The sequence below is a fragment of the Vitis riparia genome, chromosome 11 (genome assembly GCF_004353265.1).
Source record: "Vitis riparia cultivar Riparia Gloire de Montpellier isolate 1030 chromosome 11, EGFV_Vit.rip_1.0, whole genome shotgun sequence".
Taxonomy (NCBI): Eukaryota; Viridiplantae; Streptophyta; class Magnoliopsida; order Vitales; family Vitaceae; genus Vitis; species Vitis riparia.
Window position 1 is genome coordinate 19717650 of NC_048441.1, and position 22930 is coordinate 19740579.

Consider the following 22930-nt stretch of genomic DNA (forward strand, 5'->3'; position numbering starts at 1 on the left):
AAAGTACCTAGGTCATAGGGCTTGAGAAACCGAGAAATGAGTACCAAAAATGATGCATGTTTCAGCTAAATTTTAGCCAAGTAACAAACAAGTACAAAAAACCATGTAATATTATGTATCAGTATTGCACTTACTTGCTTAGGGAAAATTTAACGTGCATTTTAGAGGGATCTGTATGCAAGCAAATGATGAGGTCCAGTAGGAATAAAACAAGGGCGACAATGACATTGTCCTTGTAATACCCAGTAGTAATGAATTAAATAAGCAATAATGATTATCCTAGTACTTAACGTTAAACGTGTTTAATTAAAGGCTAAAACTAGTTTAATGCTAATATTGTTTAATTATGAATTAAACTTTGATTAAGGTTAAGTGTGATTAGTTAACCGCTTAAGCATGTGTATTAGCTTCTTGGGGGTTAATCAGAATTGAGAAAACTTAAGGGACTAATGGGCAGCTGCAAAACATAAAATATCACAAGTATAAGGACTAAGTTGCAATATGGGAAATTGGTGGTTAGTGGCAGCCTTAGACCCTGCCACCTCATGCATGCCTACTTAAGACTTGTTGAATATAATGTATTTATAGTGTACAATCTTTCTTTCCTTTCTTAATATAGGTCACATATATGGTAGTTAGTTCAACCTAGCCTTGTATATATATTTAGTCTTGTATAAATATTTCTCTATTGTAAGAAGTTAATTATATGAATGAGAATTAAGGTTTTCTTTCTCTCTTTTTCAACATGGTATCAGAGCCAAGGGAGAAAACTTTATTCTTTCTGGTTTACCCGTGTAATTAATTCCGAGAATCCGTCCAGTGACCGTGTTTTATTCCGGTCACCTTTTCCATCTCCCAAAGCTTTTCGGTCAGCCATATCATGGTCAGAAAACCCTCATCATCGTCAACATTTTTCCGGCGATATTTTCCGAAGACTTTTCCGGTGACTTTTTTTTTTTTTTTCTGACGATATTTTCCGACACCGACCACATGATCAGGAGCGCAAAGAGAAGATTTGCAACTTTTCTCAAAGCACCGGAGCCAAAAAGCCGATCCACGTGCCTCTCACGCGGTGTTTTTCTCCGGCAGCCTGAATCCCACGCGCCGGCGCATGAGGGCGCGTGGCCCACTTTCTGGTGCCGAGCTTCTACCAGCAGGCTCGTCCGGCGCCGTCTTGCACTTCTAAGCCTCTGTCAGTCCTCTCCGAACCTTGCATCTCCATTTTTTTGGCATTTCAGCCTCCGCGGGTCTTCTTTCAGCCTCCTCCGGCCTCCGATGGTAGCTCTTTTCCTTGGCCGAGACCTGTGTGTGCCTTGGGAAGGCTTCTTCTTCATCTCCTGTCACTTTTCTCCTTTGTTTGGGTCCCGACATACCAGGTTCTTCTTCCATAGTTGTGATCCGACCTCCCTTTAGGGTCTCTTCGATCTAAACGTGATTCAATCTCAGGTGAAGTGGATATGACGACTAAAAATCCTATTTTTACATCCGTCATCTCTGGATCTCCTACTATCACATTGGGAAAATTGATTGGTAGTGAGAATTATCTCTCCTAGTCAGCGTTCGTGGAACTTTGGTTTATGGGACAAGGTTATGAGGATCATCTTGTTACACTTGAGGATGCTATACCTGATGTTGACAAAGTGCAATGGAAGAAAATCGATGCACAATTATGCAACATATTATGGCAATTTATTGATCCCAAAATTTTACATCATCTTCGTGCCTATAAAACCTGCTTTAAATTGTGGACTCAGGCTAAAGGATTATACACGAAGGATATTCAACGATTTTATAAGGTGGTTTCTGATATTGTTCATGTGAGATAGCAGGACATGGATCTGTCTACTTATATTGGCCGGATTGCATCTCTTAAGGAGGAGTTCTTAACTTTGATGCCCTTCACCAATGGTGCTGAAGCTCAACAAATATAGACTGACAAGTTCTTTATGGTGTTAACCCTCATTGGCCTCCGTTCAGATCTTGAGTTTGTCCGAGATCAGATTCTTGCTAGTCCATCAGTACCATCATTGGATGATGTGTTCGCTCATCTCTTATGCCTCTCCTCTACTCAGACCTTGTCGACTGATGGTCCTTCAGATTCATCTGTGTTAGCCTCTCAGACTAACTCTCGAGGAGGACGTAGTGGCAATTGGGGTTGAGGACAACGTCCTCAGTGCACCTATTGTAATAAGCTTGGTCACACTCGAGATCGTTGCTATCAGTTACATGGACGGCCTCCTCGCACTGCCCACATTGCTCAGTCATCTGATCCTCTGCTATCTCCACCTGACTCCGCTGCGAGCTCCACATCTCAGAGTATCACCCTTACTGGTAGTGATTATGATGCCTATCTCCGATATTAGGCAGCTACATCAACTTCTGTTGCATTTGTTGCCCAAACCGGTAATGTCTCTGTCTGCTTTACTCAGTCTCCTTCTCTTAGCCCATGGATTCTAGATTCTGGAGCATCTGATCATATCTCTGGTAATAAACACCTTTTCTCCTCTATTACTACTACCTCTGCCTTACCTACTGTTACTTTAGCTAATGGTTCCCAAACTATGGCTAAAGGTATTGGTTTGGCTCATCCTCTCCCTTCCCTACCTCTCCATTTTGTCATTAATGCCCCTGAGTGTCCTTTTAATCTTATTTCCATCAGCAAAATAACTCGCACTCTTAACTGTTCTATCACTTTTTCTGATAAATATGTGATCTTGCAGGACCGGAGTACAGGGAAGACGATTGGCATAGGGCGTGAGTCTCAAGGCCTCTATCACCTCACATCACCCTCATCTCCTGCAACTTGCATTTCCACCGATGCTCCTCTTCTCATTCACAGTCGTCTGGATCATCCTAGTCTCTCCAAGTTCCAAAAGATGGTCCCTCGTTTTTCCACTTTGTCGTCGCTTGCATGTGAGTCGTGTCAGCTTAGGAAACATACTCGTGTCTCATTCCCAAAGCGTTTGAATAATCGGGCAAAATCTCCTTTTGAACTTGTCCACACTGATGTTTGGGGTCCGTGTCGGACCGCGTCTACTTTAGGATTTCAGTATTTTGTCACTTTCATTGATGACTATTCAAGATGTACTTAGTTATTTTTAATAAAAAATCGAGCTAAGTTATTCTCTATTTTCCAGAAATTTTATGCTGAAATCCAAACACAATTCAATGTTACTATTCGAGTGTTACACAGTGACAATACTCGGGAATATTTTTCTACACCCTTTACTTCTTTTATGTCCCAATATGGGATCCTCCATCAGTCATCTTATGCTCATACTCCTCAACAAAATGGGGTTACTAAACGTAAAAATCGACATCTTGTTGAGACAGCTCGTACCCTCCTTCTCCATAGTCATGTTCCTTTTCGTTTTCGGGGGGATGCTGTTCTTACAGCCTGTTGATTAATCGTATGCCCTCATCTATATTACATGACCAAATCCATCATTCCCTCATTTTTCCTACCCAATCTCTTTATTTCCTTCCTCCTCGTGTCTTTGGCTGTACTTGTTTTGTTCATACTCTCACACCTAGACAGGACAAGCTCTCCACCAAGGCTACGAAATGCATCTTCTTGGGATACTCTCGACTTCAGAAGGGCTATCGTTGTTATTCCCCTGATACTCATTGTTATTTTCTCTCCGCTGATGTCACCTTCTTTGAGGACTCTCTATTCTTCTAATCCTCTAAATCTCTTCCCATTTCTGAAGTATTGCCACTTCCTTACATATCCCTCCCTTCACATGCACTCTCTCGTCCTCTTCAGGTTTATCATCGTCGACATCGTGCTGTTGCTCCTCCTCTCTCTTCAGCTGAGGTACCTGATGACTCACCTCCTGTCCCACTGATTTCTCCTACCCCTGCCCTGTCATCTACTGACCATTTGCCTATTGCTCTTCGGAAAGGTAATTGATCTACTCGTAATCCTCATCCTATTTATAATTTTTTGAGCTACCATCGATTATCTTCATCTTATTCTGCCTTTGTCTCTACTTTATCCTCTGTTTCTCTTCCTAAGAGCACTAGTGAGGCACTTTCTCATCCTGGGTGGCGACAGACAATGGTTGATAAAATGGCTGCTCTACACTACAATGGCACATGAGATCTTGTTTCTTTACCTCTTGGTAAATCTACAGTTGGATGTCGTTGGGTCTACACTGTTAAAGTTGGTCCTGATGGTCAGGTTGATTGCCTTAAGGCCCGCTTGGTTGCTAAAGGTTATACTCAGATTTATGGTTGCGACTATGGTGACACCTTCTCTCCTGTTGCCAAGATTGCTTTTGTTCGCTTATTTCTCTCCATGACAGCTATGTGTCATTGGCCTCTTTATTAGTTGGATATTAAGAATGCTTTCCTTCATGGTGAACTTTTCGAGGAAGTGTATATGGAGCAACCACCTGGTTTTATTGCTCAGGGGGAGTCTGGTTTAGTGTGCAAGTTACGCCGCTCTCTATATGGCTTGAAACAGTCTCCTCGGGCATGGTTTGGGCGTTTTAGTTCAGTTGTTCAAGAGTTTGGAATGCTTCGGAGTGAAGCAGATCATTCAGTTTTCTATCATCATAACTCTTCGAGCCAGTGCATCTATTTGGTAGTTTATGTGGATGACATTGTCATTACAGGCAGTGATCAGGAGGGTATCCAAAGACTAAAGCAACACCTTTTTAACCACTTTCAAACCAAAGACTTGGGCAAACTCAAGTACTTTCTGGGACTTGAAATAACTCAATCCAGTTCAGGTGTGGTTATGTCACAAAGGAAGTATGCCTTAAACATCTTGGAAAAAACAAGTATGTTAGAATGTAAACCTGTTGACACTTCTATGGATCCAAATGTCAAACTTGTACCAGGACAGGGGGAGCCTTTAGGAGATCCTGAGAGATATCGGCGACTTGTAGGCAAACTGAACTACCTCACCATCACTCGACCAGACATCTCTTTTCCTGTGAGTGTGGTTAGTCAATTTCTACAGTCACCATGTGACAACCATTGGGATGCTGTGATCCGCATTCTTCAATATATAAAAGGAATACCAGGCCAAGGTATGTTGTATGAAGACAGAGGAGGGTCATACCCAAATTGTTGGTTACATAGATGCAAACTGGATTGGTTCACCCTTAGATAGGCATTCCACCTCAAGGTATTGTGTTTTTATTGGAGGTAACTTCATATCCTGGAAGAGTAAGAAACAAGATGTAGTGGCCAGATCAAGCGCCGAAGCTGAGTATCGAGCTATGGCTATGGCAACATGTGAACTCATATGGTTGAGGCAACTCCTTCAGGAATTGAGATTTGGAAAAGATGAATAGATAAAGCTAGTCTGTGACAATCAGGTCGCATTACATATTGCATCCAATCCAGTCTTTCATGAAAGGACCAAGCATATTGAAGTTGATTGTCACTTCATTAAAGAGAAGATCGCATCAGAGTGTGTTGCTACAAGTTTTGTTAATTCAAATGATCAACTAGCAGACATCTTCACTAAATCTCTCAGAGATCCTAGGATTAAATACATTTGTAACAAGCTTGGTGCATATGACATATATGCTCCAGCTTGAGGGGGAGTGTTGAATATAATGTATTTATAGTATACAATCTTTCTTTCCTTTCTTAATATAGGTCACATATATAGTAGTTAGTTCAACCTAGCCTTGTATATATATTTAGCCTTGTATATATATTTCTTTATTGTAAGAAGTTAATTATATGAATGAGAATTAAGGTTTTCTCTCTCTCTCTTTCAACAAGACTCTTTATAAGGGCTGCCAGCCCTCATTTTCAGCCATTCTCTGCAACAATCTGGTGGGTTTAGAGAGAGAAGCTAGAGAGAGAGTGAAGAAATCAAGGTGAGGAAGAAGATAAAGTTAGTGATTTTGGTAGATTTGGGTTCCAAATGATAATTTTGCAGCAAGCTAGTGGTAAAGTTTGTTTAAAAACTGAGTTTAATTAGTTATAAGCATGTTTTAATCATAAATCAAAGTTAATTAGCGTTTTAATTTTTTTAATTTAAGTATCTTTTGATGGAAGAATCAGCATGCTTGTTTGTTTAGTTTACTTTAATTGAAAAATAGATTGATGAATCATGTGATTAATCAGGTTTATCTATACACCTGAAGCTTGCTAATGGATTAAGTTTAAGGAGAATCAGAATAATTAGTGTATGCTAATTAATCAAGGAATATCAGTATGCTTAGGAAAGATTAATCCACCTTAAAATTGATTTGAAAACTTCCAGGTATGTAGATTAGAGAATATGAAAATTAAAATTAGCAATAGTAAATTGTTAAAATTAGCAATAAGGGAAATGTCATAAGCCTTAATTATGTAACTTTTATGGTTGGGAAACCTAGATTATGTTGTTTCATTTCTAGTTGCTTTTATCCCTCCTTCGGCACCACCATTTACTAACATCAAAAATGTTGCTAAAGACGAGCATCCCATCATCCTAAATCTCCACCTAGTACCTAACTCCTTCCTTTTTAGTGCTTGATCTGAAAAGCCCCAGTCCACATGATCATGCCTCTTCAAAATCGATCTTAAAAACAACCCCTCTCCTAATCATCCCTTTTCATCCATCGTTTTGTTGGCTATCAATAATGCATCTAGAATTTGCCTCCTTAACAAAAACTCCTTAGGAGAAATGAATTGTATTGTGAAGGACTCCACAAATATGACTTGATAAGACATTGGCTACAATCTTGTACAAACTTGTGAGCAGGCTGATGGGTCTGAGTTTTGAAATTTTGTTAGTCTGTCTCCTTTTCTGCACAAGAGCTATGAAGGTAGCATTGGTACATTAATTTATTACCCCACTATTGTAAAACTCCATGAACACTCTTAATAAATCTTCCTAGTTTTTATCATTCAGAAGGGGTGATACTAGATCATACATATCATTGGAGTCAAACAGAAGAACAAAAATGCTGCCCTAGCATTACATCTAGCTAATCATAGTTTTCTGGATGCCAACAAATTCACAGCAAATGTTCCTACATATGTTTTGTAGAAAGGCTAATCACAGTCATCTAATGAGGGAAATAACCTGTTGCAATATTCTTGGTAGGCGGCCAGGTGTTTATTCTAACTACATTGTTGAATACATACAGCAGAAGAAGAGAATAATTTATCGATCATTCCACCATTCTCAAGTATTATCAATAAAACTATAATATTTACTCCTTAATATCAACCCATGGGGATCTATTGGCATGGTCAGACGTTCAAGTCCTCAAGCATTGCATTCATTTTTAAATACCATATATGTCAGTCACATCAATTGCATTGCAAGCACCATAACAGTAGTTTACCTGCATCACAACACCAGCAACAGCAACTGCACACTGTGCAGCCTCAGCCCAAGATTGCATCTCTTGATGTGCATCACATAAATGCAGTAACCACATTATGTGAAGATCTGGGACAGGGGCAAATGCCAATGCAAGTTTGTGGAAGCTCTCTGCTGCTGAATATCTATCCATAGTCATGACAGAAGCCTGTGAGGAAAAAGAAAATGTAGGTGGAGGTATAAAGTTAGTTTAACAGCATGTGTCTATTCCTCGGATGCTAAAGCTGCCAATAGGATGTAAGAGTTTACCAACAGTGCATGTTCAAGGCTAGCATCAAGGGCCAAAAGAAGACTGTCAGAGAGGTATTTCACCTCAGACCAGGACCACTGGTTCTCTGACAATTTTTCTGGAATTACAACAAGGGCATTCTCAGGTAGCCCACACTCCCTTAATAGGTTGGGACTCCTAGCTTCATCTGCCATTTCTTCCAATGATCTTCGCAGACGCCGTGCTTCACCACTCTCTTCCAGTGTCCCATCAGATTTCATCTGAGTCACTTGCACATCAGACATCAACTCTGACAACGTAATTGTCAACATGACTCTTAACCTCGCTGTCTGCATAAAGTAATAGAAGGAGCTCTGCAAAAAGAGGGAAAAAAAGAAAAGGTAATTTAAGTCATAAAATAAGAGCAACAAGAATGAAACTCCTATAACTATAAATAAATATACCCTGACGAGTATCAGGAGCCCAATAACAGCTCTTTTCCTGATGTTATCATTTCGAAAAACTGCAAGGCGAAGAATATGGAAGGCGACTTGTTTTAAGAAACGATCATTCTCCCTTGACATCAGTGTTGCTCCATGAAGATTGAAGACACTGTTGAACACAGGAAATAAAGCTTTCCAAAAAATGAGAGGTTGATTACGCGAGAAGAAGCTCATAAATACGGATGTGATGCAATCAAGTTTTCCAAAGTCAGTCGCAATGCTGTGGGATGCTGCAGTTGTGGAAAATTTCTCAGTTATTTCCAAAACCTGAAGACTGACAGCAGCACTCAAGTTCTCTTCCCAAAGTTCCTGAAGGAATATGGCAGTTATCAGCTGACTAAAATAACCAAAAATCATCAACTGATCAAATCTAGAAAAAATGACAATTGGTTTTTGGAGAGAGTATGGATGCTTTAGAGATTAACAAAGAATGATGATAAACCACATATATGCAATTATTATCTTCTCCATTATACTAGTAATTTCCACAGAAAGTTATACCAGTTTTTGCCTTAACATTGGGTGCAAGGATTCTCTTAGCGCTTGGGTTGAAGCACCAATTCTAGAAGATTGTGCCTGTGCAAGAGCTTCTCTTAAGGAATATGGCTGGCTGGGAGAGCTTAAATGAGAATTGACTCTCTGCCACAAATAACCATTCTCAGGTGTTCCCTGAGGCTGCAATAGAGAAACTCAAGACATGAGTATATATTAAGAGGTGAAATTTCCTTTCTCTGGAATAGAAAAATCTTCCACAAGCTCAAGTTAAGAAGCTACTGAATGATGAAAGTAAAATTTAAGGAACAGAAAGATGACCTTTAGTATAACAAGAACTAATCATAGAGAGAACATATCAAAGCACTAAATTTTTAGAGTAACAAAAGCAAATGCAAAATGTAATTACTCTGACTTCTTGTCGTGATGCCTCAGATAGATAGTTGTTAATAGCAGGCGAGAGTCTATCTGAGTACTTCGGGGACACAGGTCCATCCCCAGAAGGGCTGCGAGAACTACAGCCAATAAGCATGCTATCTGCAGGTTTTCTGTGCTGTAAAATATATAATACAAAATTAGCACCTAGGAAATAAAGAGCTGAAGCAGCGATCTAGAAATACATTTGTATGAAATAAAAACATAATGTATATATATATATCTTTTTATTAGACACCAGTACCAAAGGAGGGGGAAAATCCTAGCTCTGAAGGAAAACCCTACATGGCCAAATCTCTCTTAAATGATGTAAAAAACCTTATAAAGGAAACACACCCTTTAATCCTTCATGGAAGAATATTGTCATCAGAAAAACCTATTTCAATGCCCAAGTTTGACAGCTGCTTGGTTGTTCTTGAGTAGCTATACTACTTGACAGATCCACCTAAGTAATATTATCTTTCACATTCTTTCATGTACAATATTTTGTCAAACGCAACGCCACAGACAACATCTATTTTGCTGTATTCTCTATTAGAAACCTAGGATACAGGAGAAGGCCTAATTGTGGCAGGACCACACTACTAAATTAGAGAATACAACAACAATTCATGGTTAATCAATCTTAATGCCATAACGAGACAATTAGCATCCAGTAAACTCAAGTAACATGATAAAAATGGAAATCAAACTTTCAAATAAATAGGAACCTCAAAAAGAATTAGGCATTCCTCCAAGAGTTTGAAAAATAATCTTGTTCGAGCAATGCTTTGCTGCCAAGCCTTGACAAGTGATGCATCATCCAGATTGCGCACAATTTGCAGAATAACTATTACTACTTCACGCTTTTCAACAGCATTTAGGTTGTAAAAGACAGGCATCTCATCTAGAATCTGCAGATGCCATAAGTTAATAATCAGTTACAAAGGAGAAAAAAAGTACTTTCATTGTGCACTTTTCAACAGCATTTACGTCGTAAAAAACAGGCATTTCATTTAGTGCCTGTAGATGCCATAGTTAATAATCAGTTACGAAGGAGAAACAAAATACTTCCATTGTGGAGAGACAAACAGGCAGTCGATAAATAGATGGGTAAGGGACCCACACTTTGAGACATCTAGCTAACCATAGCTCTAACACTATGTTAAGCTACCAACTTTTCCTAAATATAAGTTAATATTTGAGCTCATAATGTATGTCATGCTCCAACAACAAGTAAATCATTTTTTTTTCTTTCTTTTTAATAGGCAAAGGAACAATAATTAAAAATGTCAATCAAAAAGAAGGCAGACCCCAAGAACACACAAGGCCAAAGGGCAAAAGAGGAACGGTAAACATACTAGTGTAACCCCACCCAATCCACAAATTCTGGCCTGGAAAAGCAACTCATTTTCATAAAAAATTTGGACCAAAGAAAGGAGTTTGGATAAAAGAATCCATTGATGATTGAATCTAATGTTCCAAAAATTCTTCAATTTCTTTTCTTGATAAGCACACAGTAAAAAAACTTATAAATAAGAAAAGAGAAAATACAAAAAGGCTGAAACTAAGCACAACAAAGTACACAGGGGGTATACTAGCAGCACTAAGCAAACAAAACAACAAAAGAAGGGCACAACACCTTCTCACACCTACTTAGCTCCTAAACAATGAATAAAATCCATCATATTCACAGAAGACCCTTCTATATGATGATTAACACAATTCGAAAAACCATGCATAAAAAGGGATTTGAGAGATTATTTTGAAGCTTCAACATTGTCAAAAGCTCTTTGCTTTCTCTCTCACAAATGGTCCATAAAACAAGGGGCAACTAACCAAGCTCTCTTCCGCCTGTTTCCTACATAGTACCTGTTCCAACTTAGCAACATCATTTTAAAAGAAGAATGCATCACCCACTTAACCCAAACATAGAATTCAGTTGCCACATGCTTCTTGCTATAACGCAATGAAAGAGCAAGTTACCAATTGATTCTTCTTCCCTTTTACACAGATAACATCTATTCCCTAAAGACACTCTTCTTTTCAACCGATCCAATATCTATATCCTTCCTCAAGTTGCTTTTCATGCCAAAAAATAAAGGAAGAAAAAAACTCTAACTGAGAACTTTCCACTTCTTGAATACGACCAAATCATCCAATCCTCAATATCTCATCTTACTACTTGCTTTTGAAGATTTCGCAAGAATGCATCCACCACCTCGAACTCCCAATCATGGAACTATCCTTTGAGATGCAAGGGCTCTAATGTCCTCCCTCCCCATTTTGCTCCCACAAATATTTTGAGCTAGCTATGGCAAATAAGGCAAGGAAGGAGTCGTTTAGCAAAGTGCCGCCACACCACTTATTTGTCTAAAACTCTCTTACAATGAAGCAAACTTTGTTTTTAAAAACCTCCCATCTTTTTCTCATAGTCTTTTGTAAACCAACACCTTAACCTTCCCTTAGCACCCTAAAACACCAACCTCCCCTTTCCTCCCCAACAATCACTTGCTTCAACATTGACTCCCTTTTTGAGACAAATCTCTAGCTACATTTGCCCAAAAGAGCAATATTGAAAATAGATGGATTCTTAATGCCAAACCCACCCCTCGCCACCCCCTTCTTTTCCTTTTTTCTATATTAGCCATGCACACTATATACCAATTGACTAGATGAGGTTTTTTTTCTCTAAAGTGTTGCCCCACAAGACATATCTTTAAATCTTCTCAAGTCTTAAGCATACCCTTCTTGGAATTACTAACAAGCAATAGAGTGGCAAGCTAGACCATAAACTTTTAATTAGAGTGAGTTTCCCCTCTTTTGACAAGTACTATCTCTTCCACAAGGCTAATCTTTTCCAGAATCTCTCCTCCACCATGTCCTATATTGCCGCCAATTTGAAAGGGGCCCCCAAAGGAAGGCTCAGATATGTGGAATGAAGCCCTCCCACCAATCATCCTAACTCAAACGCTAGCTCATCCAAATTATCAACCCTTCAAACTAAAATAATCTTACTATTTTCTATATTAACTTTCAACCCATAAATTGCCTCAAATCACATAAGAGCATGGTTCAAAGTTGTGATATCGATCATTGACTCAGAGGATCCTGAGACACATCAATCTCGGTGTCTCGGTTTGGTATCGAGCGATACGCAAAATGAAATAGTTAAAAAATTCAAAAAATTATAAAAGTATTATGTAAATTATAAGAAAAATAAGTATAATTAAATAAGGTAAAAAATTCATAAAACAAATTGTCTCACAATTAATATTGTTTAAATAGTTATAAAAGCATTTGTTAATTTCCAAACGTAGGTAGGGTATAGCATGGAGGAGTTGGTTTCTGAGATTAGTTGTAGGGTAGGGTAGCAACCAACTTCTTGCTTAGGGCTTCCTCTAGGGAAGTCTTACAATTCGAAGGCAATTTAGGATGGGGTTGAAGAAGTAATACATCTCTGAAGGGGGAATGATTACATTGATTCGTAACACATTATCCAATTTGCCAATTTACTTCATGTCTTTGTTTAGCATCCTGAGCAACATCAGATTAAGGTTAGAGAAGATACAAAGGGCTTCCTTTAGGGAGAAGGAACCCTTGAGAACAAACCGCACTCAGTGAAGTGGTCGACTGTTTGTAAGGCCAAGTCGAAAGATAGCCTAGGAGTTAGATCTCTCTCTTTTTGCTAAACAAAGCTTTTCTTTGCAAATGGAGTAGGCATAATTCTTGTGAAAGGGACATGCTCTAGAAGAAGGTCATAGGTGGAAAATATGGGAAGAGAGGAAAAAGGTGGTTGGTGTCCTTGTGAGGTAAGAGACACTTGTGGGGATGATTTATGGAAAGCTATAACAAAGGAATGGGATCTCTTCAACACCAGTCTTTTTTAAGTGGGTAGTAGAAGCATAGTGAAATTTTGGAAGGATAGATGGAGTGAGGAGCCTTTATGTGTGTCATTTCCATCATTGTTTGCCTTAATTGAGTCGAAAAAGCCATGGATGGCAGGTTTATAAGAGCCAAAGGGGCAAGGAGAAGACTAGAATCCCTATTTTGCAAAGAATTTAAATGATTGAGATTGGATACCATGGAGTGCTTTTTGTCTAAACTCTAAGGAAAGTCAATGAATAGGGAGGAGGAGGATAGAGTCTTTTGGAATGGTGTTGGTTTAAGATTTAAACACTTATGCAGAATATATATTTTGGGTTGCTGGAACACACGTTTTATTGATGAAGAGTGCTGAATTTATACATGAGTTTGTAACTGAAATGACATTAGATTAGCAGAAAATCAAGCTACTAGATAATGAGAAACTACTTCCTATAAAATAGAAACCAAATAACCAAATCTTGACCAAATAAAAACAAGAAAATATTTGGATGTTGCAGATTTTGTTAAGGACTCCAGTTGCAATATTTAACTTCAAAATTCAAATTCCAGAATATACTAAGTCAAAATTCAACACTCCTCCTTGACTTAGTAGATGCAAACTCCAAGTCTTCCACGTAGAAACTCAAACCAAACTTCGAAAGGGGTATGCTTCTTTAATGCTTTTGTTGGCAATTTGTTGAGCAAATATACTGTTGTACTTGCAGCTTCAGCACAAAAATTTTTAGGTAGATCTTTTTCATGCAAAAGGCATCTTGTCATCTCCAAAATCGTTCTATTTTTCCTCTCCACGACTCCATTTTGTTGTGGATTATATGGTGCAATGAGCTGGTGAACGATGCTCCCTTTCAAGGATGGCGTCTTTTGAGGTCCACCAACATTAGTATGCACCAGTTCCAATTTTTGGGTTGCTCTCCAGTATGTTTTTTTTTTTTGGAAAGGAAAGTTTAGTTTGCTTACCATATTGACAAGTAGCACTTATAGGAAGATCTTTTTCTAAGACAAGAAGTCCTTCAGCTATTTGATTTTTCTTCATGTAGAGCACAACATCATGATGAAAGTGCCCGAGCCTTCTGTGTCAAAGCATTGTTGTGCTATCTTGTTGTAAAATAGCAGCATGCTCATCTTCTAATAAATTCAAGGCAAAACTCTTGCCCTTCATTTTTATGTTAAACACCTCTTTGCCTTCAGCATCCTTGATAATGCAATTCCTATCTTCAAAATAAACTTTAAATCCTTTCTCAACGAGCTATCCAACATTGAGTAAGTTTTGGTCAATGTCAGGCACAAACAAAACATCATAAATGAGTTTCAAACCTGTTTGGCTTTCGATAGCAACCGTTCCTTTGCCCTTCACTGGAATATACTCACCATTTCCAATTCTGACTTTGGAAATAGTTGTTTTATCAAGTTCTCTAAAGAGATCTTGATTATTTGTCATGTGGTTTGTACAACCACTATCCACAAGCCAGCTTTCAGAGGTGCTTTTATTAGCAAAACACGTTGCTGCAAATAATTGCTCCTCCTAACAATAGTCAACTATTGCACTAGTTTCTTTCTGTTGTTGATTTTTGCAAATCCTCTCCACATGTCCTTGTTTACCACACTTGTTGCATTTCACATCTGGTCTCCCCCAACATTTTTGTGGAGAATGATTTGTCTTCTTACAATGAGGACAAGGTGGAAAAACTCCATTTTTTGTTGTTGTTGCTTGGCTTGTTGTTGTTCATCTTGCCATTTTTATGGCATGCATTTTTCTACATTCTTGCTTGAAATGCTCCTTCTACAGTATCTCCTTGTCTCATGAGTCTTCTTTGTTTCGTAGCCTCCAAGGAATGTAATAATTCTATCAAGCTAATAGTTGATAGATCCTTTGAATTCTCCAAAGAGGAAATTGTAGCTTCATATTTCTCAGGAAGTATAACCAATATCTTTTGAACAATCTTCTTATTGGAAAATTCTTTTCCAAGCAGCCTAACTTTGTCTGCTATTGAAAGAAGTTGTGCACCATAGTCTTTAACAACATCAGACTCCTTCATTTTCTTCATTCAAATTCTCGAATCAAGTTCATCACCTTCATGTTCTTGATTCTTTCATCTCCTTTGTATTCCTCCTTGAGATATTCCCAAATTTCTGCAGCTGAATCAATTTTCATGATTTTTATGAGAATTGATGGTGAAACTGCAGCAAGCAAGCAAGCCTTCGCTTTAGCCTTTCTTGTCTTTCTTTCTTTACACAACTTCATTTAAGCCACAGTTGGATTGGCTCCCAGGGGAGGAACTTCATGATTTTCTTCCACTGCTTCCCAAACATCAAGTGCTTGTAGATGAAGTCATTCTAACAGCCCAAGTTTCATAATTGTCTCCATCAAGAATTGATGGTGCAGCTGTGAGACTTGACACCTCCATTGCTAGATGATTTTAGAAGGTGTTTGGGTTCACTCGTGGTGTTTTGGGTTCACTCACCTCACGGGTTTTTAGGTGTTTAGGCACTCTCAAGGTATTTAGGCTTACTCAACTCACTGGCCCCTCAAGATAACTTCAACTCTGATACCACAATGTTGGTCTAAGATTTAAACACTTATGCAGAATATATATTTTGGGTTGCTGGAACACACCTTTTATTGATGAAGAGTGTTGAATTTATACATGAGTTTGTAATTGAAATGACATTAGAATAACAGAAAATCAAGCTACTAGATAATGAGCAACTACTTCCTATAAAATAGAAACCAAATAACCAAATCTTGACCAAATAAAAACAAGAAAATATTTGGATGTTGCAGATTTTGTTAAGGACTCCAGTTGCAATATTTAACTTCAAAATTCAAATTCTAGCAGATACTAAGTCAAAATTCAACAAATTGCGATAGCAAAGGGAGTTTTTATTGTAAAAGCCCTTTATTCTATTTTGGAGTCATATTGTGTCATCTCTTTTCCATTTAGGATAATTTAGAACTCTTAGCTTCTGTCTAAGGTAAGCATTTTTTATTAGGAGGCCTATTAGGGTAAGGTGTTGGCTTTGAACCAACTTCAAAGAAAAGATTGATTGTTAGTCAACAAGTGTGCTCTTTGTAATGAGGAGGTCAAATCCATTTATCACATTCTTTTACACTATGGCAAGGCTATGGTTTTATGGCAATTGTTGCTCTCTTTATTTGGTATTCCTTGGGTTATTTTTGCCTTAATTAGGTAGACTTTTTGAAGGTGGCATGGATCCTTTGTAGGTAGAAGGTGAAAAAAAGGCTTAGAGAGTCGCTTCCTTATGCAATTTCTGGATTATTTGGAAAGAAAGAAACCATAGATCATATGAAAATGAGGAGATGTCATATCAAAGACTCAAAAGCACTTTCTTTAACAATCTCTCTCTTTGGCTTAAGGTGTACATAGATGAAGGCTCTATGCCTCTAATTGATTTTGTAGATTGGTTCGGTTCCTATTAAGTAAAGGAGTAGTTTTTTGTTTTCCTTTTTTTTTTTTTTTGCCTCTCGACGCCCATTGTATACATTCTGTGTACTCTTGTGCACTAGTTCTTTTGGTGCTTTTAAAATATTCTCTCTTATTTATCAAAAAGTAGGGAACAAAGCCATGGTTGGGGATCTAGGTGTGAGAAGCAGCAATTCTCAAGGATGAGCATTTTTAATCCTCTTGAAGATAAAATTATATGATGGAACGCCTTATGGCTCTTAAAGTTTAAATTTGACAAGTGTGTTGGAGGTAAAAAATAATAATTTGGCAAGTTCTATGATCACAAGTTTAAATTCATTTTACCAGAATGATACTATGCCTGCATTTTCTCAATCATGAGAACTATTAAGCAGAAAGGTTGAAAATAAAAGTATGTTTGCATACAATGGGAATAATCAAACTATTAGACCTAATTTAGAAACATAAAGATTGTGGAAGGTACATTTCTGCAAGTAGCCATTCCAAAAAGTGGAAAAGAAAAAGAAAGAACTCACGCAGAGGGAAAGGGAGACAGAGAAAGAACTCACACAGTGGGAGAAGGGGAGAGAAAGAGAGAGAGAGAGAGAGAGGGAGAGAGAGAGATTCCAATAGATAGGAAACAAAACCATAACAATGCTAAGCACCTGGCCAATAAGTGGAAAATATAACTGGGCAATATATAATTTATCCTCATGCTTCTGGTATCGAGAATCAAACTCATGCTTGCACAGGAGGACTACCAAGATTCTAGCTGCCTACAGACAACACACAGCAAGTATTATTACAGGACATCATTATATTGTAAGATCCCAAATCAGATTAGTAATGATTATGCCAATTGAGAAGAGTGAACATATAAAGCATATGTTCAATCCACCAGCTGGACACAACCATTGGAAAAGAGGAATGGTTCAAATTATCCACAGTGAACTCACTTTTGCTCGCTGAGACAAATCATCATGATCCCACGTAAGGAAAAGCTCCTGTATCAAGACAGATGAAAGGTAGTTCCTACATCATGAAGGAGACTTGGTCAAACACATCTGTTTAATCCAAATCATTAGAGATCTATAAAACAAGAACAGTCTGCAGCATACAATTGACATTTTTCTTACATCTAACAAGAAAATAGTATGACAAACATATGAACAAGCCTCCAAAATAGACTATCACCATGAACATAGATACAGTGTTCAGGATAGTAATACTAGGCAAAAAAGACAGAAAATATAGGACATTCTGGCAAATAAAACCATAGATCTGAAATATCATTCTGATCCAGCACAATTAACATTCAACTGATCCACGGCCAAAACAGAGGTGGAATCTGATCCATAATGAAGAAATGGTGGGGAGTCTCACCCGTAAACCGCTTGAAACAGTGTCATATTAGTGGGGGCATGGAACATGGTATTATACCAATACTCCACCCACGGAAGCCATGTCGACCATGGTCTAGGCTTGTCATATGAAAAGCATCAAAGATTTGTCTCCACACAACAATTGACCATCTCTGTTTGTCCATCCATTTGGGGATGATAAGCAGTACTATGACAGAGAGAAGTCCCTTGCAAGAGAAGATTGGGCCCTTCTCACTTGCTTAGAGGCCCAATACCCTTCCTCAACAGTTGATTGGGCTTTGTCCCCTCAGGCCATACTTTGCCATCCTGCTTTGGCCCAGCAGACCCTCTTCTCTGAATATTTGAATTCAAATTGAAAGACGTGGAAGGTTGGGACCAGTTGTTCCCCACTTTTGATCTTCTCTTGCCATGTGTCCCCTCAGGAGCAGTTTCAGCCTCTTGACTAACTCCTCCCTCCTTCAATCTGACAATTGCCCCATCAGAAGACCTACCTTCAGCCGTTGAACTAGCCTTCTCAACCCTCCTTCTGCCAACCGTCCACGAATGGGGCTCAAACTCCTACCGAGTTGACTCACCCATTTCCCTACCTCGCTTAACGTCTTCCTCTCCAGCCACTGCAACTGAAATTGTAAACTCCCATCCCCCATCTAACACCTCGATCAAAGCTAGGAGAATTGACCGTTCCTTCATTACAACTCTCACACTTGCCTTGCAAAGATCATACAGTTTCAACATTCGCCAATCGATCTCTGTCACCGTTCCCCACTGCTCCATTATTTTCTTCAGATGTACCTCAGACCATAAATGAAAGGGCAGTCCCCATAATTCCATCCAACCTCCTCTGAATTTCCCCTCCACTTCTCAACAAGACTGTAAGCCCACCCTTAACCCTGATAAACCTTAAACCGTGGAGTGAGAAAGCTTCCTCTATGGTTTCTACAAAAAATAATCATTTTCCACCGGAAAAGGGAACGATAGACAGCATACCTTTATGCCCTAATCTTTTCGCCAAAGCACGGCCAGCCTCAGCCCTGTTAACAAAATCAGCATGACATTTGCCCATCACAGCAATTGGAACAAGGCCTCCTCTCCTCGGTCCTTCTTCTCTGACTACATTCGCGAAAGACCGGTACAAAGGACCCACAAGTTTATGAAAATTCATTTCTTCCCTGCACTGCCTTTCCTTTTTAACTATACTCGAGGAGGGGACCACCAGCATTGAAGACAACGCATTCTTTAGAAGCTCCCATCCCCTACCCTTATCTCCCTCAGGTATTACCAGGAAAGTTGACTTTCTATTGGGAGCAAACTCTAAGAGCCTTATAAACCTACCATGGTTGTTGAAGCAGACCTCCATTAAATGGACTCTGAATTTTCTGTTAAAACCCATGTAACTCTTCATCTCGATGGCCTTCGTCAAATGTTCAATCCACCAACTTCTTCATTCTCAAAGCCTAAGGCAAAAACAGAGTCTCTACTAGGCTTTGTAAGCGAGCACCATTTTCCACCGAACTCACCTTCAAACCTAACCAAGAAGGTCTTCCTCTCCACAGAGACCTTCAACGTCCTTACCATTCTCTCTCTACAACCCTGTTGCTTGGCCTCTCACTTTTTGAACTTCCTCAGCTAGCATCCCTATCAAAGTTCAATCATGGGATTTATAGGTTTGACTTTTTTAAATTAGTTTTTTCCTATTTTTTTTCTCTTTTAGAATAGTATATATATTGTTATGTACCAATTATTTTGTTTAATGAGAAATCACTCAAACATATGGAGTTGATAATCAAGAGACGTTTACTCCAATGGCAAAAATGAACATTGTGAGAATCTTCTTTTTTTTTTTTTTTATCAGAAATGAAGAAAAATATATTAATAGAAGAAAAGATACAGGAGAGAGAAAAGATACAAAAGAAAGAGAAGAAACCAAGGGAAGGATGAGAGGTTCTTCCTACACAAACTGAATAAAAGAGAAAACTCCCAACAATGGAAATCTAAAAACAAAGAGAAACCCCAACATTCTCAAACTTTTGAAGCGCAAACCGCAATCCAATTGAGTTGTAAAACACTTAGAGGAACTCCTCTAAAAGCTGCAGTACAAGAAGCCCATAGAGAGGAATAAAATAGAATCAAATCCCATAACATCTCTTCCGTTCTCCCCTTATCCTCAAAGATTCTATTGTTTCTCTCTTGCCACACCATCCATACCAAAGTAAGGCAAGCGATTTGCCAAAGTGTCTTGCCTCTTAATGAGTTCCCCAAGCCTTTAAAAGCAATAACCAACATGTCCTCAAAACTCCTTGGAGGGACTCAAACCAACCCTGCTAGATTGAACAACTTGTGCCATAGTCCAATGGTAACAGGACAATGAAGAAAAAGGTGGTCGATCGACTCTCCATTTCCTTTGCAAAGAATGCACCATTGAGGACAGAGGGATTTGTAGGGTTTTCTCAATTGCAACTTATCATTGGTGTTTACCTTCCCATGTGCTACTAACCAAGCGAGGGCCATAACCTTTGAAGGGGCTTTTGAACTCCACAAAAACATGGGTGGAAGGAAGAAGATAGGATTTGAGACTTTTGACAAGGCCAAGAAAAAAGATTTCACTAAAAACAAGTCTGACGATGACAAAGACCACGCTCTTGAATTTGCCAAAGAAGGAGAGAAAATCACTGAACTAAGGGAGGAATTTAATCTTTGAAGGAAATCAATTTTTGCATCAGTAAGATTGCGACGAAAATAATCAATATCACAATGATTTTTTTGAAATTCAAAATCCCAAGTCAGAGAGCTCTTTCCATTTTCATAATTTAAACAGAGGAAAGAAACTTTGAAGATTTATTCCCCCATCTAATATTAAAGATGGAAACTTCTCTCCATATCCAACAAAAAAGAGAAGTTATGTTAATCCTAACAGATGGCTTTTAAAGAACATTGATGTGAATGTATCACCACTGCATTGGTATCCATGTCTAGACCATGTTTCCTGTCTGAGATTCATATGAAGGTGGCTTTCCACAAAGTATGTCCTTCCAAAAGACTTGAATTCATCTAAATTTCCAAAATATAGGCCTGAACATGATAAAGTAGACAAATTGAAAAAGAATAATGATTCATCAGTACCTATCTGAAGGATCTCTGCCCGGCATTTCCACAAAAAGATCATGGTCACATATGATCTGCAAAAATGTAAGCTTGCAGTCATGCAGAACTGACTGACATACCCCAGAAAACTTGTCCAAGTACAAAGACACCTGCAACATAGAAGACACCTTGGTGAAATTAATACAAACAACACGCACACATGCAGACATAAAAGGAGAGAAAGCAGAAGAAAGAAAAAAGGAAAATTGACAAAAACAGACCCGCAACATTTGGATTGAACATTGAAAAACATAATATCCTGATAAATTTGAATTATCATCACGACATCCTAGCAATTGGGCACTTGGACCACATGTATCATAGTTAAATCAACTCCCCCCATTGTCCTCAATCACCAAGAAAAGGGATGAGTCCAGACAGAGAAATGCAATTCTTCAAGTTCTATTAAACCTCTTCAGGATGCAAGGTGTCAGAGTTCACTAAAGGAGGACCTGCTAAGCCATGCCTCTCTCCTTTCTAGTTTCCAATCAAACCCACACTGATCATGTTAGAAACCTTCTCTGACAACTCCAAAAAAATGCCCTTCAGCTGATAAGAAGTTCTATTGAAACCAAACCCTTGAAACCCATAACACCACTGAATCTCTCTACTGAGGCTAATTCTTTTAGGGGTAGCCCTTCCATATCATGATTCCCAACCTATGAGCCAAAGATGTTACCGCCATTGTAGAATGTGTACAATCTTGAGGCTCCAAGAATTTCACCCTAACACCTTCAACCCTTTCCACAATATACATTCTTTACTGGTATCCAGTGTCTCTGAAACCCATGACCACAAAATTCCTAGTTCACAATAGAAGACAGATTTACTCACCCGCTACAGCTCAATCCTCATATGAAGATATTTTTTTTCAATAAACAAATAAAATTTGCTGAGGGGTGCCTAAAAAATGGTTGCAACCCATGCAAAGTATACAAACAATCCCTATGAGAAGATAACAGATCTGACTTTCTGATAAAATAAATATATTAAAAATAAAAAGATAACAGATCTGACTTTACCATCTCCAAACATTCCTATTTATCTGAAACAGCCCTTCAAGTTGTTGGCCACTTCCAGAAACAGGTTCTATATCTTCCTCATAATCACTGCACAGTCTGCCTCTTGGTCATATTGCAAGCCTTCTCCATTTCATTTAGTAGCCACCACAGCCCACCCTTCTAAAACTTATGGAGCTGGAACCTTCTCCCAGTAATCCTTAGGCAAACACCCCCACTCCCATGCAGAATTTTTGGCTCTGATAGAATCAATATTTGATATCTACCTCATCCTTCCACAAATATCTAACCCCTTACAAACATCTATCCCCTAATAACTATGAAAATCTCTCTGATAAAAAATAAGAAAAAAAAAACTGTGGCAATCTCTTCCAAGTTTATCCATACCCCATTCCTAGGTTGCCCTTTTACCAATGTACCAAAATTTCTATCCTGTATTTTCAATTCCCTAAACTCTTTCCAGGCCAAATTTTTTCTTACAAATATGCCACATTAATACTTCTCATCATTGAGTCCACTAACTCCATCTCTCTTCCTAAGAGCAATTTGTAGAAGAAGAGAGATAGAAGGAATAAGTGGTATAAAATTCTATTCCTTAATTTTTAGCATGTACAAAGACTCACATATATACAAAAATGCCTAGCACCTAAATTAAGAACTTTCCTAACTCAATTACAACAAATCCCTTTGATCACAGGATTGCCTAATTCTCTTTACAAAATGATGATTTTCCTAATTTCATTCTTCCACACAATCCCATGTTTCCAAGTTGTTAAAGTAACAAAATTTTCTTGAAAAACATTTTTAACCACACCCATCCATTGGGAATCCTTTGCTCCTCTCACAGAATCTGGTGGAGATACAAGAAGCTGCTTTCATGGAACAACCTAGCCCACTCTTGCCTACTTCTCATTAAACCAGATGCAGACGCAGCATATTGCTAGTACAAGCCCAACAAGATTTTGACAAGGGCCCCTAGAAAAAGTTCTCTGTCAATCAACTACTCATATGGAGCCTTTTTTTTTTTTCCCAATAGGAAACTCATGAGGAGTTTATAAGTGAATAAATAACATAATTCTTATCAAGCTTCTGCTCTGCATATATCATACAATATGTAAG

At 38.5% G+C, this 22930-nt stretch overlaps 1 protein-coding gene across 5 annotated transcripts in view; it reads right to left on the bottom strand.

Annotated features, from left to right (window-relative positions):
- The window catches only part of LOC117925544 (guanine nucleotide exchange factor SPIKE 1), a 70769-nt gene that overhangs the window by 2731 nt on the left and 45108 nt on the right, over positions 1-22930 (bottom strand). For 4 of the 5 annotated variants that reach the window (XM_034844576.1, XM_034844572.1, XM_034844574.1 and 1 more), the window contains exons 22-30: positions 20772-20902; positions 17226-17301; positions 16935-17045; positions 9691-9873; positions 8955-9098; positions 8555-8728; positions 8015-8362; positions 7592-7924; positions 7305-7490 (exon numbers count right to left, since the gene is read on the bottom strand). In XM_034844576.1, coding sequence (XP_034700467.1) covers positions 7305-7490; positions 7592-7924; positions 8015-8362; positions 8555-8728; positions 8955-9098; positions 9691-9873; positions 16935-17045; positions 17226-17301; positions 20772-20902 — 1686 coding nt within the window. The remainder of the gene's footprint in view (positions 1-7304; positions 7491-7591; positions 7925-8014; positions 8363-8554; positions 8729-8954; positions 9099-9690; positions 9874-16934; positions 17046-17225; positions 17302-20771; positions 20903-22930) is intronic. The other variant, XM_034844575.1, reaches the window with a different exon arrangement.